Source organism: Hippoglossus hippoglossus, chromosome 11, assembly GCF_009819705.1.
Source record: "Hippoglossus hippoglossus isolate fHipHip1 chromosome 11, fHipHip1.pri, whole genome shotgun sequence".
NCBI classification, from domain to species: Eukaryota; Metazoa; Chordata; class Actinopteri; order Pleuronectiformes; family Pleuronectidae; genus Hippoglossus; species Hippoglossus hippoglossus.
The window spans coordinates 9,007,548-9,025,356 of NC_047161.1; the positions used below are offsets into that span (position 1 = coordinate 9,007,548).

Here is a 17,809-nt window from a genome sequence, read left to right on the forward strand (position 1 = left end):
GCACATTTTCAGATATGTTCCACCACAGTAACAGTGTTAGCAGCCTCCTCTGTAAATCACTGCAAACACTCACACATTTATAAGTGATTAATTTGAATTTGCCTGCCGTGGATGCTGCTTTCTTCCTGTGAATCACATCACTTCAAGTGTGAAATCTGAACGTAAACATCTCCACTGTCTGTTTTTTACTATGAATGGATGGCGGCCACACATGATTCTGACACGTCTTTGGATAATGAAGCTTGAATATTTCACTCACTGCAACTCAGTCCTTGTTCTCGCTGTGGGCGTTAATTAAAAAACACAAAAAAATGTGAGTGACAGCGAAAGCAAGTCTGTCCCTCTCTGTTTTTATGTCTCTCCATCTCTCCTCCTTCCTTCCTGCTCCACAATCCGCTCTAATAAGCCATTTCCAGAGGATTAAGGGGGGAAGACAGATGAGTCAAAGAAGAAGAGGAATCACATTACAAACTTTACTACAAGAGTCCAGTACATCTCTGCTGCAGACCCTCTGTTCAGCACGTCCTTAAAGGAATTTCAGCACAAGACATTTGGCAGTAACGCACGGAGTAAACTGCAAAAGGATTCTGTTACGATCCCAGTGGAAGAGAAATGCCTCTGTATGGAAAATACATCGGTGTGGCACGGTAGCATTTTTCAAAGTAATGGCTCCGGCACTGGGCGTGTGGAGCCGCAGAAAGCTATTATGGCTCAATCTGGTGATATGCAGTTGAAGTGTGAAGGCTTCGGTTGATGGTATCAAGACGTTGGAATTAATTTGTTTGAATGCTGGATGGCTTTTGCATTCACCCTTGAATAACTCCTCAACGGTTTTTTCCCCTTTTCCCTCTGCAGGCATGAGATCACAAGAAATGCTTCATTTCAAGCAGTTTAACTACGATCAAAGAGCGAGAATACAATCACTGTCAAGGGCCTCCTCCCCCTCCTCACCTCTCCTCTCAGCGATCTGCAGGTAGCCAGTGGACAGGTACTGCTCCATGTCTTGCTGGAAGGCCTCCTCGAAGAACTTCTGCCTCTCCTTCAGCTTCACCTGGGGGGTCGGGACCCCTCCCTGCTCTGCCCCGGGCACTCTCTGCGGGTGCTCCGCTTCCAGCTCCACTGCAAACCACAAAAAGAAGAAAGTTTTTTTAACGCAAGACTCTGCAACTTTCGCTAAACAGAGAGCCCGTGTGGCCACAGGGGGTATGCAAATATGCAATAAAAGGTAAATGCTGTAACAAAGTGCAGCAGTGGCGTTAATAGAAAAGAGTCATGAAGTCAAAGAATTCGACTCATTTGGAAATGAGGAATGTGTTACTGACAGTGTTCCTTCAAAGAGCTGTGGAGAGACGCAAACTCCACAGAACTAAACGATTTCTACAAACACTCAAAATCTCGAATCCAATTTATATTCCTAGTTACATCCAAAATAAATGAAAAACCTTGACAACGACTTAGGTTCAGTATTTTCTTCTTCGGCTCAAGGTCTAACTGATGCAAATACAAATCTGTTTGCAACAGGCAAATAAAGTAAGAAGTAATTTAATTTAGATAAGTTTTAATTAATCCCCAACAAATTTAATTTAACAAAAAGAATCCAAATGCTGCTTCTATGAAATGCGCTGTGGTCTGATATGAATAACTCTGACATCAGACATAAGGACAAACTACAAGGCAACAACCTTTACTGAAGAAAGATGATGAGCTCAATGCAAACACATCTTCACACATCCTGCGATTCTCCTGAGTCTCAACAACTCACGACTGTTTCTTGTGAGTCTCACACTCACTGAAGTCTCCCTCAAACATCCCTCATGTGCCTCACACACTTCAGTAAACCAGGCCTCACCTCCTGCTGTGGCATTAAAAGGGAAAATCCACATCACATATAACTGAGATTCAGCTGTAAATTCTTTGTTGAATTTACAGATTACAGTCACTCAGTTGAGTTTGTCCTACATGAGGTTAAAATGGTCCATTTGATAGATGATGTTTAGTTCTGCAAAATTACATGTTCTTGTATTTTCTTACTATTTAAAATAAGCAATTATTTTTATAGAACCTCTGCAAATCATCTATTGGTAGCATATAAAAATAAAAAGCAAATTTAATACGCTGACCGTCTTTTCTTAGATGTGACTTGTGGCTTTAACAAGTCATCTGCTGGATCCTGATTGGCCCAGACACGACTTTGGGGCAGACTGTGTTGGTCAGTTTAAAGTGTCTGTGTGGACAGGTCAGCAGTGGGAGGAGCTTAGTGAAAAGACGGGCGATAGAAGCGACCCTGCAGACAGAGGAGGGCTCTCAGTTTGTGTGCATGCTTCTTCTTGTTCTTGTGTGCGTGTGCAGCCTGGAGTCTCGGACAGGCTGTCTCTTTAGTTCTATCAGCTCCCTCTGATAGACGACAGCGTTATATAAGACCACTCGCTGACACTAACTACTGTGGCCACTACATAGAAAAATGTCTGATCGGACCTGTATCCTGGTTTAATGTGGACAAAATGCACATCACATTTAGGGTATGTTGATTTTAAAAGACATGAATTTACATCTGTTAATTTTCCCACTGTTTAAAGCAGATTCTAAGTCTGTAAGATCAAGCATTGCTGGTTTTTGGTCTTTGGTCACTACCTTTAAAATACATGTGGTAACTACAATATTGCATCTTGCATTAATCTTCTTGAGGGTCAAGTGAATCCGGAAAAGTTACTGCTGAACTTTTTTCTCTCCAGCATTACTATGCATACGTGAATCAAAGGGAAAATGCATTGGTTTCTTGATTATTTGGAAGCATCCAATAGAACAAAGAAGAAAGTTTCCCAGTAACAGTGGTCAGTCAGTAGATGATCAACAATGTCTTACCAGAGCCAAACCAGAGCCTCTACACCATTCTCTGCTTTTTCTCCACGAACACCAGCTCCCACAAAATCAATATCAAAATTCATCATAAAAAGAAATTCAATATGATACACTGCTCAAGAAGTGTTAACTACAGTCGGATCAGAGAGCGGGCGTCTTCACACACACACACACACACACACACACACACACACACACACACACACACACACACACACACACAGGTAGAGAGAAAGAGAGAGAGAGCTTTTATTTTCTAAGTCTCCAAGGGCTGGTAGGGCTGTTAGTGTGACGTTTATCATTAGTGAGAGATGTGTGTGTGTGTGTGTGTGTGTGTGTGTGTGTGTGTGTGTGTGTGTGTGTGTGTGTGACTGTGTCACTCCTCACTCAGTGTCCAATTTATCTTCATAATATGACTAACCAGATTTTTCTCATCTTTCCCTCCTAATGCTCTCCTTCTCTCGCTGTTGGCTGGTGTGTGTGTGTGTGTGTCTGTGTGTGTGTGTGTGTGTGTGTGTGCGTCTTGTAGAGACTGCTCTACTGGATTACAAACCTCAGGGAGGCTTTGTTCAGATTGTGAGGGGTTAGTAACAGGGGATCCAGACGGAGTGAGGAAGAAAGATTGGCTAATCTAATTCTCAAATCCATTATTAGCCGGCACTGTCTATTTGTTTAGACTATGAACCTGCTGAATGTGTGTGTGTCATTCTGTGTGTGTGTCTGCTCGTCTGAATGTGAAAACCTGTCCCTCCTCTCTCCATCAAATCTACATGAAAACAGCTCATAAGTCCCAGAGAGTCACATGTCTCGACCACATGGTTCATAGAGAAAGAGAAAAAAGGAGAGTGTATACCTCCGCCAAGGCCCCTTAAATCCGACCAAGCTGCACCATATCGCACACATTCATAGAAATCAGCTCCATAAATGTGTCAGATTCTTTTCATCTAGGTCCATGAATGAACTTATTAACCTTCACATTACAGGAATAGTTTATTTCAGATCCCCTTCAAACACTCAACACTCACTTTCTACGTTTAAGTCTTTATCTTTCTTTGGAACATATAGCCACCTGTCTTATATAAATCTCCCTCCCTGCTTCCTCTTTTATTTATTAATCTCTCCTTCCTCCCTTCTCTTGGGGTCTTTTCTTCCTCGTCTACCAGATAACCATATCCTGCTACGCTTGTTACTGCAGCTTCAGGGACTATTTTTAGCTCCCACTCATCATTTAGCCTGCAGGATTAAGTTTGTGCGGATGTCTTAAGTCATTAGCTCCAACACTTTCTACCCACTTACTATACAGATTTAAACAGACCCTAAGATTCACGTGCATGCACAGGAAGAGTTGAAAAGACACTTCAACACACAAATACTCGCACAACTTCACACAAGCAGCCGATTGCACACTTGTGCGATGATTCATAATAAATTGTGAGCACAAGCATCGTATAATCATCTGGTGATGATTCATAGGAGCTATGGAAACTGTATTGTTAGTTGCAAAGATGACGTCAAATGAAAGAACATCATTGTATTTTATGTTAAAAAAACAACATGAACTATAAATTCCAGTGTATTACCTGAGTTTGTATTTGCAGTCTTACTCACTGTTTCTGTTCCTGCAATCATCATGTGGGTAAACATTTTTTGAAAAGCAACCGTCTCCTCACAGATCTTTGTGTCAGTAGTCGTCATGTACTCACAAAGTGTTGTGTGTCCTCCTCACCTCTCCACCGTGTGACCCAGAACCCAGGACATAAAATAAAGACATCAATAATATGAGATAATCTTGTTCTGCTCGTTCAGACGACTGTTTGTGCAGACGGATCGATGTGAAATGAGACTGTTGATGTGCTTACTCTCGTATCCGTTTTCAGCGGCAACAGAAAGGTATGTGAGATATATGTGCTATAAAAACACAGGAAGCAGAACCCACAGAAAATAGGCTGGTATGAGAGTGTGTGTGTGTGTGTGTGTGTGTGTGTGTGTGTGTGTGTGTGTGTGTGTGTGTGTGTGTGTGTGTGTGTGTGTGTGTGAGATCATGCACCTGGTTCCTATATACCAATTCCGCATCCGGGCACAATAAACAAGCAGAGAAGCATTTTCCTGCAGAAGAACTCTGTCATTAAACTGCAGTTTGCATCTGATTTGCCGACTTTACAAGTGTGAGTTTGTGTGCGTGCGTGAAGACGAAACAGAAGCAGAACTGTGAATGCTCTTTTATACCCTATGTAAATGTGTGTCTATATATAGAAGCGCAGAGACCAACCCAAAAGAAGTGTCTGCAGCTGAAAAGTAGCCATCCAGGCAGATTCAAGTCTCCACGATTCAGCTTCAGAGCTTTAGATTTGACTAAATGGACTCAATTTCTCACAGCTCGGCTCCCACAGCCAAAATGCAAATCTTAGCGTTAAGTGTTAGTCATACAAGATTGGTCACCGCGTCTCTTTTGTGCGCGCAACGCTAATTGGGGGCTTACTTACAACAGGAACTAATTTTATTTCTTTGAAGCCGTTTGAGACTTTATTTCAGGCGGGAAGTGCTGATTAGAGCTTTTTCAGGATTTTGTTTGGCGAGATCCGTTAAGTACAGAGAATATTTTGTTTCGGGAATTGATACACTTCATTTAAGTGACCATACTTGATAACAAGCAACGCTAACAGCCTCCTTTTCCAACTGGAATACAGACTGTATTTGTAGAAGTCATCAGCAGCTAATTCAAGTCACTGCAGAGCTGATCCACACTGATTTACTGAACCTTACAGTTAAGGCTGGCTCAGGTCTACACTGGACGAGCTCAGAGGCTACATGCTACTACTAATACAACGTTTTCATTTGGAAACTAAAATGATCTCTGTCCACACAAGTGTTTTGGCTGCTCATCAGTTTTAATCCAAATCCTAACACGCCTGAAAAGGCCCAGAGTAGTGTGGACACACAGCGTATCTGTAGCAGAGTTCATGCGTTTTAAAATGAAGATTATTAGTGTGGATGCAGCCTTAGTTATTCTGTTACGGGCTTAGATTGTCAGAGGTCACATGATACGTGCAATTTCTCTTTCCTCCTTCCTCTTCAACACATTCATGTCTCATCAACACAGGTCACTGACTTGACTTCTTCCCTTGAGTCCTTACTCTCTATCATTGCAGATACAGGATTGCGGCTGCGGCCACATCTTGATTGTGGATTATGATGACAACTAGATTGCTTAGATATACAGTATGCCTACTCGCATATACTACCATTACTGGCAATACCTCAATCGTTAGAATTGTCATTGCTGCTCCCTTCATTTTCTTTAGTATGAATACTTTAAACATTGATACACTTCATTGTGATGGACACTGCCTTTTTCTAATGTTGTAAATATAGTTATTTTGTTGATGTGGCTCTTCTGTCCCTCCTGGGAGAGGGATCCCTCACATGCAGCTCTCTCTAAGGTTTCCAAGTTTTATTTCCCTGCTAAAAAGTTTATTTTAGTAGTTTTTCATCACCTTGTGAAGCCCTATGAGGCTATCTGTCATTTGTGAATATGAGCTACACAATTTAAAATTGAGTTGATTGATTGGTTGACTTGGTAGTAGTAGTAGTGGTACATTACTTTGATGCTTTGATAGCTGGATGGATGGATGAATAGATGGATGGAAGGATGGCTGGATGGATGGATCAGTGGACTCCCTGACCAGTTTGCCATTATGGTCGGCCAAAGGCCCGGGAATAGAGCCAGTGTTTGTGTGCAGACAGTGTTGGATGTGTGATGGTCCTCGGGGACTGTTTGTATATGCGAGAGAAAAAGACAGAGCAGTGCACAGAGAGACAGAGTGAGAGTGGGACGGCTGTTTGCATGCAGGATTTGTGGAGGGGTGAACTTTTATACATGTGCCATTCTCGGAGAAAGAGATAATAAGAGACGGGGGCATTGTGACATCTGCCTGTTAGAGAAAATCCCCCGAAAAGTGAAGTGCAGTATGTTTATGTTTAAGGTCTGAACGCTGCTCAGCATTTCAATTCGTTTTAATTAATCAACAAAACAGTTTCTGGCATTTTTCAAGCCGGGATCAAACTATAACACTAATCACTCATGAGCCCAAATGATCTTTGTTTTTTTCTTCTATTTTGATTACGCCTCAAACAATCCACCCCCAATCTCATTATAACCGTTTCACACACTTTACATCACACTGCCTCACCACACAGATCAAATGTTCGATATCTGATATAAAATTCCCCTTGTTCGAGCCGTCACTTTAAATTAGCTGTCTGGTCTCAGATGGATTTGTTTCCGTTTGCCTATAAAGGCCTAATGTTTCATTCTGAGACAGCAGCGCCGAGCCCCAAGACCAAGAGGCAGAGCTGACAGTGGAGACAGACTCTGCTCCTTCTTCTTCTTCTTAAGCCCCGCTCACTCAGCCGTGGCATTTTTAGATTCTGTCCGCCTCGCTATAACTCTCAAGTGCTCAGGTTTCCGCTAAAGGCAGCCCCCGTGCTGTAAATAACACACACACAATCACCTCTCTATCATTCTGTCACACACATACACACACACACACCAGTAACTGGCACGTTAGGTGACAAATGATACACAAACTGTGTGTTCCAGGAGGACTGAATGAACTAGTTTTGTACATATATGAAAGAAGCTCGAGCATGCACCGGCACATTACACATAGAACAAAGAAGGAGTGAGTCATTACTGTGGCTGAAGTGTAACTAAACAGTGTAGAATGACCCATCCAGTCATTTATCTGCATCCCTACTATCCTGTAATGGCTTTCTGGCTGCTGCGAGTCCCAGGACTCACTTTGCAGGATAAACTAAATGTGCACATAGCAAACACATGCATGCAGTCACTCTGTTGGTGTTATAATGACTTCACACTCCTCCCCAAACTGACCACAATCAAGAAAAGGAAAGAAACAAAAAAGAAACCGGAAGACAAAGACACGGAACCCAATAAAGGCTGGGAAACAGAAGACAGAACAATGTCATCTGCATTAAGGATATCTTATCAAATATAACATTCATGTATGTCAGCTAAACTAAACACTAAAGGTCTTTGCACATCAAGTCTGTATTTTTTGTTGAAAGAAAATATATTCGACCTCAAGTTGTGTCAGTCATGTTTATCTGTTGACCGTCATTTTAGTTTTCGGATCAGTGGATGAGATTCGTCTGGTCCCTGAAGGCTTCTGGGGATTGGATGAACCCAATGTTTCCCCTTTCTTTATTCCAGAGGGGAAAGGAACACAAAATCCTCCTCACTGCTCGACTCCATTTAATCTCTGATTTAAGACAGAATATGATTTTGAATACACGACTGTTGCTTTAGAAATGTCTTGTGAATTGTGGTTAGACTGCAGCATCTAATATAAAATATAGGTCTGTGTTGCTGAGACTATACAAAGTGAAATGCGCTCTGCACTACATGTGTGGGTGTGAGTTTACTACAAACTTTGTGTTCCCCTCATGTTTTACTTGACTGCACAGCTACAGATGGAAACTAATCTCTCTGTGGTTTTGTGGTTTTTCTTCACTCTCTTCCCTTTACTCACTTTTCAGGTTAACATTCTACCCAAAGTCAAAGTTTTGCAAAGATGGTTTCTGGGGTTTTGGGGAGTAGTTCTTGTCACACTGTTACAAGTTAAATTTTTTTTAGAAAGTTTGGTTTTAATTTGTTATTTGATGTGTGTATCAGAGGTGCTTTGCTATTGTGGCTCTCTCCCCAGATCTCGGATGTGTAAATGAAAACCAATTTAAAAAGTGCTTGTCAGCTTTGATTATTATTGATTGAAATACCACCCAAAGTTATAAAATATAATCAGTTTAATATTGCGATATGAAAAAAAAAAAACTAATCTGCTTTATTGGCTTATTTTGTTCATATTTGTGCAGCTGTCGTATTTCCAGTTGTCCCAAAACTCAGGGCTGCAGCACAGACATTTGTCCACTCATGTGTAATCACGACTGTAACCATGTGCCAAGCATCCAGAGCCAGCAAGCAGATGAGTATCTGATGGGGGGGGGGGCTACATCGTGAGGAAAGTAACATAATAAAACACAGAGAAAACTGCAGTAATATGAAGAGTTTTACACTTACTGCTTATGTGACTGAATACAAGATATTATTGAGTCGTACATCTGGTGTGTTGGAAATGCTGAGTGGCGATCTTCAGTTACGCTTCTCATGCTTGAAGCTGTGTTCTGAAGATTAAGATGCAGACACTTTGAGAACAGAGTAACAGTCAGGAGCTTGTTAAATATTTGCCCGGTCCACATGATTCACGATGGCACACATTCTCTCTCTTTAATTCTGTCCCCCAGTATCCAATCCTCTAATTTGAGTGGGAGTCAAACACGCAGACATTAAACCAGCTCTGCTAGTTACACATGTAACCAGGCAACTGTACAGCAACATGTTGGGCAAAGCTCAGTAGGAGGGCTTCTCTTCCTGCTAAGTCATGCACAGTCTGAACACCAGAGGATACAACATCACAAATTATTACTTATAACATACTAAAAAGACACCACATGGCTGATGAGACTCGATACACAGGGAAATGCCCAATTACACCACCTTGAGTGATCGTGTAAATGAATTTTGACTGGTTCTATATATGAAGGCATCTCGCTAAAGTGTCAAAACAACAAGCTGCCATGTTGTTTACCTGCCTGCCAATTAGTCCAGGAGAAAGAACAGAGGGGTAGAAAGACAAAATGCTTAGACAGGCTGGAACGTAGGTGCGCACACACACACACACACACACACACACACACACACACACACACACACACACACACACACACACACACACACACACACACACACACACACACACACATGCACGTTAATGGATAAAGTGGATGGATCACGACGGGGCCTAGCAGCGAATCGGAGGTGTCAGCTAACTGCTCGACCATCCACAGTAGATGACAGCGGGATTAGGACTGTACCAATTAGATGTGAGAGGGGGTGAAGGTCTGAAACCTCACTGGACACGTTTAGAAAAAGCTGAACATGTGCTGAGCTCTTTAAAAAATGTCCTTAATATCTATTATTCGAGTTAAAATGTTTCGGAATAATATCATGTTTGTACTATTAATCAAGCTATTATCATTAACTATTATTATTAAATAAAAATCCACTGAAAAAAAAAGAAAAAAAAGATAAATGTGATACAAGTGCTCCTACTTGCCATTACAGACCCTTGTTTACCGTCCCACTGATGTTTATGGTTATATCTATCTATCTATGTTTTAATTCTACTTGATTGATATGGTCTACATCATGATAACTCTTTGAAACATGTGACCTTTGTGTTGTTATTAATATGCACTGTTTCCTGAAAATAAAACATTTGCCCTCCTCAGCTAATGCTGCTGATGCTTGAACCCTGAGGAGATTCTGTCAATTAAAGAGTGAATGCACTGCAGGGGATTTAACTTCAGCCTCAGTCCGTATCATCTGAAGAGCTTAAAGCTATAGATTTGATAGAAACCCAAGAGGCTAACTGAGCATTCCAGCTTTGAAGTTAAAAAAAGCACTGGAAATATCAAACGTTTGGGCCTCATGAGGCGGCAAATAAATAAATGCAGAATATTTTGAGGGACAAAGATAACCTGAGTCTGACATGACCTCTGGAAACCTCAAAGAATAGCTCGTTTGACTTCGTTGGCTCTATTTGAATGATCTAAACGCATGAAGCATGTACATTGAGACCCTCTGTCCCAACGATGCACCTGAACACACCTCCCTTGGCCACAGGTGCTCACATTCTCTGGGTGCATTTGCTATTCAAATATACACACATGCTTCCTGAATCTCATGCATGCATTTATCATTTTACCATTTTTAAATCAGATTTACATCAACGGTGATGCAAGAGATTCTGTATTATACTTTCAAATGCTTGGAGACATTCAAACTTGTTTAACCAGAACTGCCTTGTTGATGCACATAGAAACACAATGAGTAGCTGTACTTGTTCTATCGCAGCCATATCTGCCAGTTTGTTTTGTTTCCAAAGTGAATGAGTTCAAAATCAAAATATTGTGGGTAGGAGAGCCTGAAGCACAGTTGATGGAGGGGGAATGTGAGCAAAATATTTTCTTTGTAGCCGATGTGAATACATATTCTGTTCCCACCGCTCGCTGACATTTACCTCCAAACATTAACATGGCTGCGAGGCATCTGGCCTTTTAAAACGTGTATATTCAAGCGTAGAATATGTGTGTGTGTATGTTAGCATGCTGTCACACAACACACAGGATCGGAGAAACAAGTTTGCACCAGCAGGGGCCGCTTGGTTAGAAAGAGCACAAGAGATAAAGGGCATGGAGCACATAGTGTATGCATTGTAGTATAGTATAGTATAGTATAATATAGTATTGCCATTGACACAATCCTGAAGAGTTTGTTCTTGGATCTGCAGCTTAGTGGCCAGGCAGGAAGATGAAAAGTTAAAACACTCACAACAACCGATTTGTAGACAAGTTGTAAATCTGCTGAGTGACTCCCCGGCCACTAGACGAGTCTTCTGGGAAGATAAAGTCGCTGTGAGCATTTCTTAAAAACAAACTTTGTGCTTTCAAAGAACCTCGACTGAGAATCAAGAACCAAGATATTAAACATTTTGCAAAGTTTTCACGAGTTGGCCCTCGACTGAAACTTTCTCAGTGTTAAAATCTTGCTTGGTGCAGAAAATTAGCCCAATAGACACATTGATATTTTGCTGGTTATTGTGCCGCCATGTCTCAAATGCCTCATATATAAACGTGTATTTGAACACCAAAATATAAAATTCTGGTTCTGTGAAAGATTGGCAAATAATTAGACTTGGGATTTGCACCAGTGTATCAGAGACTGATAATGATTTGAGTGTATAAGAGGGATAATGGAAGTTACAAATTAACTATTAAAAGATGTGTTACATTTTTGATGACAAATTGGTTTCGCTCCGGTGATAGAATTTAAGTAAAAACACTTTGCAGCCTGGTGACCTTCAATTACAAGTGATCATCGAACGCAATATTATGGCTAATATGGCTCTGGGGCTTTGAACCAGTATCTTGATAACTGGCAACAGAGAAAGACAGAGACAGAGACAGAGATAGAGAGAGAGAGAGAGAGAGAGAGAGAGAGAGATAGAGAGAGAGAGAGAGAGAGAGAAGGAGAAGGAGAAGGATAGAGTGGGTTGTTTTATCTGACAGCACCTGACAGTACATTTTCAAACAGAGGCTCCATCCATCAAGGAGACAGAGTATGAGGGGGGGGGGGGGACTACATGATCTCAGAGGTCTCTCAGCTCTTCACAAGCCGGTCAAACCACCCACCCTGCACATTCCTCTGCAAACACAACTTTATAGTTTGCCAGAAAGAAATGTACTCTTCACTCTTCAGGATATCGTTTTATCCGACTGAATCTGGCTTCACTTCTAGTGAATATGCCACAGATGAAGGCTCCGGTGCAGGGGTCTACAGTGTGAGTAATTAACTGTCATTTACATCTAATAATAGATGCGTGCAAATAGATGCACAGTGGCCCGGTGCTGCAGTGGTTGGCTCACTGTCGCCTCAAAGCAAGAAGGTTCTTGGTTCCGAACCCCGGTTCAGTCTTTTTGTGATGAGTTTGCATGTTCTCCCCAAGTCTGCAGGGGTTTTCTGCAGCTTCCTCCCACAGTCCAGATACATGCAGACTGGGGTTCGGTTAATTGGAGACTCCAGAGTGCGTGTGAGTAAATCCTTTCCTAACCACTATTCTTCTACAAGGATGGAAATAATAATGAGATCAAGGAAATACCACATAAATATTGATGTAAACGTACACACAAACACACACACACACACACACAAACAGTATAAACATATATGTAATAAATAGTAAATATGCATGTAAGAAAAGTATTACCTTTTCACCGTCCTCCTAAATTTCCTGCAGCGTAACTAATATTTGAGGCCTGGCTGGTAAGTGATGTCACCTAATATGTGAAAATTTAATTCTTACTAATCAAAATTCTGTAGTTCCAGTCCTGATTCATTCGTCATTCAAATGCAGCTAAACTCTCAAGCAGGGATTAAATGTGTCGTACTGAACAATGACAAACTCGCTCCTGCACTCTGAGATAAATATGAGAGACAAATAATCCCTGCGCTGCCAAATAAATCAAGAGTTCAACCAACTAAGCAGCAGACAACAAGGAATCGAACTAGAGCGGGGCTGGATACAATTTATTACCTCCACGAAGACCTTTACCATATGCACATACAATGTAGTACAGCTATGTCATCATGCATTAGTGGAAAGAGATCATAAAAAATCTCGCTGCTCCCCAAGAGACAATTAAAAAAGCTTACATCACCAAAAATCTGTGTGAGCTCTTAATCGAGGCTGAATGTGGAGTAAAAGGAGGAGGAGGAGGAGGAGGAGGAGGAGAGGGAGAAAAATGAGGATAAGAGGCAGGTTAATTAGATGCCTTGAAGGGGGTTTTAATCCCAGCGATAAGGCTGATGTCTTGTTCAGCGATGGCCAACGTACTGATGACTGTGCATTAGCCTAAAAATTAGGAAACCTGGCCAAAATTATCCTCCACATTATCCACACACACACACACACACACACACACACACACACACACACACACACACACACACACACACACACACACACACACACACTTTTGATTTTGCCTATATTGATCATGCAGGCATTATTAGGACCAGGCTTTGGTCCCCATTAGGTCTACTGGTCCTGACATGGTCACTCTCAAAGGTCCTAAAGAGGTAATAAAAATGAGTACACACACACACACACACACACACACACACACACACACACACACACACACACACACACACACACACACACACACACACACACACACACACAATTTCGCTGGGGTGTGAATATTTCAGGTTTCTCAAACATTCACACTGCAGGCTTTGATGCATTATGCAAGAAATCTCCTCCTTTTTCTCCACACCACAACAAATACAGCCTTAAATCAGCCAAACCCAGTGCGAGTCTTCTGTGAAGACATCGCTCAAGAACGACCTGCTCACCCTTTTCTCTTTCTGTTATTTGATAGATCCGAGGAGAGTGAAGAGAGGGGGAGAGATAGAGGAGACAGAGACATGAGATGACATCCATCTGAAGCTGCCTCCCTTCTACACTGACGTGAGGAGACAGAGTTCTGCGCAGAATACTGTATGTGGTAAAAAACAATACATGGCAAATTATTAAAGACTGGGTTTAAGATCCTGGAACATCACCTTGTTGGTTTCCTCTAGAAGAGAAAAACGTGTTTAAATATGAACAACTGCTCTAACAAACTTCTATAGGAAGCGAGAGACTGTGGGGTTACACAAGTACAGTTAAGTGTTAGCCCATTGACAAAAGCATATAGACGTATACATCTCCTTGGAAAAAGGTCAAATTGAGCCAGTACATATTATATTAACCTTGATAAAGTTAGAGGTTTTCACTCTTTTAACATACTCTATGTATATAACCTGAAAGATCTTGTATAAATATCCCTCCGTGCAGAACAGGCCGACACACGTTACCTGTGATCAATCTTTCATTAGTACTCGTGTTGGATGTACAAGTCCCCTCTGCAGGTCTGTTCACATAAGGAAGCTGATAAATGATAGATTAGTTTACAAGCACAATATCTTGCTCAACCAGAGTAAAAATCTCAGGCAGGTGTTCTGACATATGTGCAACAGGGTTGTTTTATTATTTAAACTTAATTTAATCAGACAGATCACCTTGAGAGAGTGTATGGGCCTTTCGAGAACATGCCGACTTCACCCGGCTTCAGGTTCAAAACCACAAACCTCTCCTGAGGGGACAGTGCTGCACTGCAACACCATGTATCAGTTTGTATTTGTCAGGCCTGCCATCTCACTGTTGAACGCGACTCTTCGGTTCTCACGGCTGAAACAACAGATTTTTTTTCTCCTTCCGGGCCCCATGCCATCTCCAACCTGTGCCTTTATTTAGCAGCCTCATTTCCCACTGACACAGCTCAACAATAACAGACAAGCTTCCAGCTGCAGCTGCTGCTGGAGATGTGTGTGTGTGTGTGTGTGTGTGTGTGTGTACAGACGTATGGGTTAAGAGGCAACCAACTGAGATAATGGAACTATTGTATGAATATACAATTGTCATTCCTTCATATCCCCAAGAGCTGATCTGCTGTCATCCTGTAGCGACCTAAGAGAGGAAGATATTCTGTGTGTATGTGTGTGTGTGTGGCTACATTATTCTCTTTCAAATAGCTACTTCCAGCAGGACAATGACACAACATTTCCTCTTTTCCAGTCGGTTCTTGGAACATGAATTTACTCCAATGACCTGCACAGTTACCAGATATTCATACAACATTTCCCATATGGCTCAAATATTCACAACAGCAAAATTGAGAGAGCTCTGTGGACTTCAGATATCTGGAGATAAAGGTGCCTACCTCAGTTACCTCAGCTAAATTAATTTTTGAGAACGGAACACGAGGGCTCCCCAAAAGTGAAGCCAAAGCTTCTCGATCACCCCCTGGTGGCTGGCTGCAGTATAGGTCATAAATCCTGCCTCCTCCATCTTAATGGATTGGACAAGGACCAAACTAAAACGTCAAATAAATATTTCTGTCATTTTGGGTAGTTCCCACTAATGTGCGGTCCCCAAGTCGCTATGCAAGCCGACCCCTAAACAAAAATAAAAGAGTTATGTTTCTACACAAAACATTTCTTATTCGGCCTGGACGTTATTTTAAACATAGAAGTTATTTTGTCTTTTCCAGTTATTTACATTAAGGTGTTGTGGTTATGATGTGAGCATAAGAAGGTGTCATACTCACTCTATCCAGACAATTGTTCTTTTAAGAACTCAACACATTCAGCTCTGTGGATGAACCCTCAGACAGAGAGCATGTGCTCTTCATAAGTGCTGAACTCTAACACTAAATATTTCAAGGCTGTTTTTGTTCCATCCTGACAGAGATATCAAAATCCATCCGCCAAATCTCTTGGTTTTGCCGAGCTCTGTATCTCCTCTCCTCTGTATGTTTTCTCACAATTTCCCTTCATTCCCTCCCTCACTGATCCTCTTCTCCCTCTTTTCACTCCATCATCTATCTGCAGTCGTAGTGCGCCCTCCTGTTCGACCCAGCATGAATTGTTAAAAGCCTAATCTTGGCCGGGGGAGGGAACGTTACACAGAGCGCTCGCAGAGAGATGAGGCAACATCGCACAAAACTGCACACGCATGCACACACAACCTCTCTCTCTAGCACAGACACACACACACACAACCCCTCTGGGTATGACTAACTCCATATATTCTCCTCTTTGATATCATCTTCCCTATATTATTTCACTATTTCACTTTCTTTCTCTAAAGCCCCATGTGTGCTCCGTGTCCTGGAGCATCCCTGTATTATTGGGCAGCTGCTGCATCATGATCATGTGGTTTAGTGCTGTTGTCCAAATATATATATACCAATGTCCTTGTAGCTCCAGGTTATGCGTACTCACCTCTAAATTATCATCTTTTTTCACTGAATATTTTGTCCATTTAAAACCAGAATAAAAGAGAGAAATGTGCCAATTAGACCAATTTCTTACAAAGAATAGGAGATTAAAGTTAGATATATTTTCATTATTTACATATATTGCAAAGGTTATTGCCAATATGAGGTAGTGCACATGTTCATTCCACAAGACGGATAGCTTTTACCTAATGGTTAGTATCATATCTTGGGTAGAAAAAACCCCAGTTGATTAGCGGCCCAGTGATGATGCTGTGTTGTGAGTCCATCTGTTGTTTTGTTGTACCTGACTTCTAGTTGGTCCACACACAGTCACCTGGCACACAGCAGGAAAGCCTTCCCTCCCCCCACACCAACCTGCCCTGCCGTCTCCTTTAGTTTTTTGTGTGTGATGCACACATACACACGCACCATGAAAATAGCTGGGGAAATGACCAAGAACGGACACAATCGCTGACATCCTCACGCACAATACAGATGTGCACTTTTTGCTTCTGATATGAAACTTTAGAGACAAGAGAGGAAAAAACGAGGAGAGAGAAGATGTGTGGTCCATGACCCCAAGTCCAAATGAAAGGACCTTGAGAGGTTTACCTGTCTCTGCCTGACCTGAGTTATATACCCTTACATAAGGCAGCAGGCAGGGGGCTGGAGGACAGAGGGGTGGGGGTGCAGGCAAAGGAAAGGAAGCTGCAGGAACTTGAACAGCACGTGGCAGTTGCAGGAAGAAAACCACAGCATGTAGACCAGCATGGAAAAACTCATTTTCCAGTGTATGCAGCAGAGATACAGACGTACAAGGACACGCATAAGCAGGATGGTGACGTGTCTACGTGCAGAAGCGTTGAACTCACAGTGGCTGTCAGTATTAACTCTAACAGACTCCCTCTGTGTCTGAGTCTGTAAATACTCTCTGTTCAACCATGGACCTAATTAGAGCAAGTCTCTGGCTGTCTGACCACACTGTTACTTTTCTCCCCATCCTCTCTTTCTCCATTTCCCAGAAGAGTGGGAGGAGAGGAGGGGGGAAAAAGCGATAACCTACCTGCTGTGCATCTCATCACACAGACACAGAAAACACAGTTTCTGAGACCAGGATGAAACACAGATTGTAACTGCTTCTTTTTCGACGAGCAAATAGATTTAGAATTTTGATCTATAGAGATGTTTATGAAATACGCTGGGGTATTTGTTAATCTGTGTGTGTGTGTGTGTGTGTGTGTGTGTGTGTGTGTGTGTGTGTGTGTGTGTGTGTGTGTGTGTGCAGTATGGTTTCAGACACTCAGTCATTTCATCCCTCCAGTTTTAGATGCTCCCCAGGCTCATTTGAGGGGGTGTTTGAAATCGTATGAAATCTTCAATTCAGATCCATCCCTCTCACTCTCACTTGTACCCACTGAAGAAACTG

General features: G+C 41.9%; 1 protein-coding gene across 5 annotated transcripts in view; it reads right to left on the minus strand.

The window, feature by feature from the left end:
* Positions 1-17,809, minus strand: part of dtnbp1b (dystrobrevin binding protein 1b) — a 29,858-nt gene that overhangs the window by 6,277 nt on the left and 5,772 nt on the right. For 3 of the 5 annotated variants that reach the window (XM_034600247.1, XM_034600249.1, XM_034600248.1), the window contains one exon: positions 952-1,119. In XM_034600247.1, coding sequence (XP_034456138.1) covers positions 952-1,119 — 168 coding nt within the window. Of the gene's footprint in view, positions 1-951; positions 1,120-4,439; positions 4,720-17,809 lie in introns of those variants that run through there. The other 2 variants (XM_034600245.1, XM_034600246.1) reach the window with 2 other exon arrangements.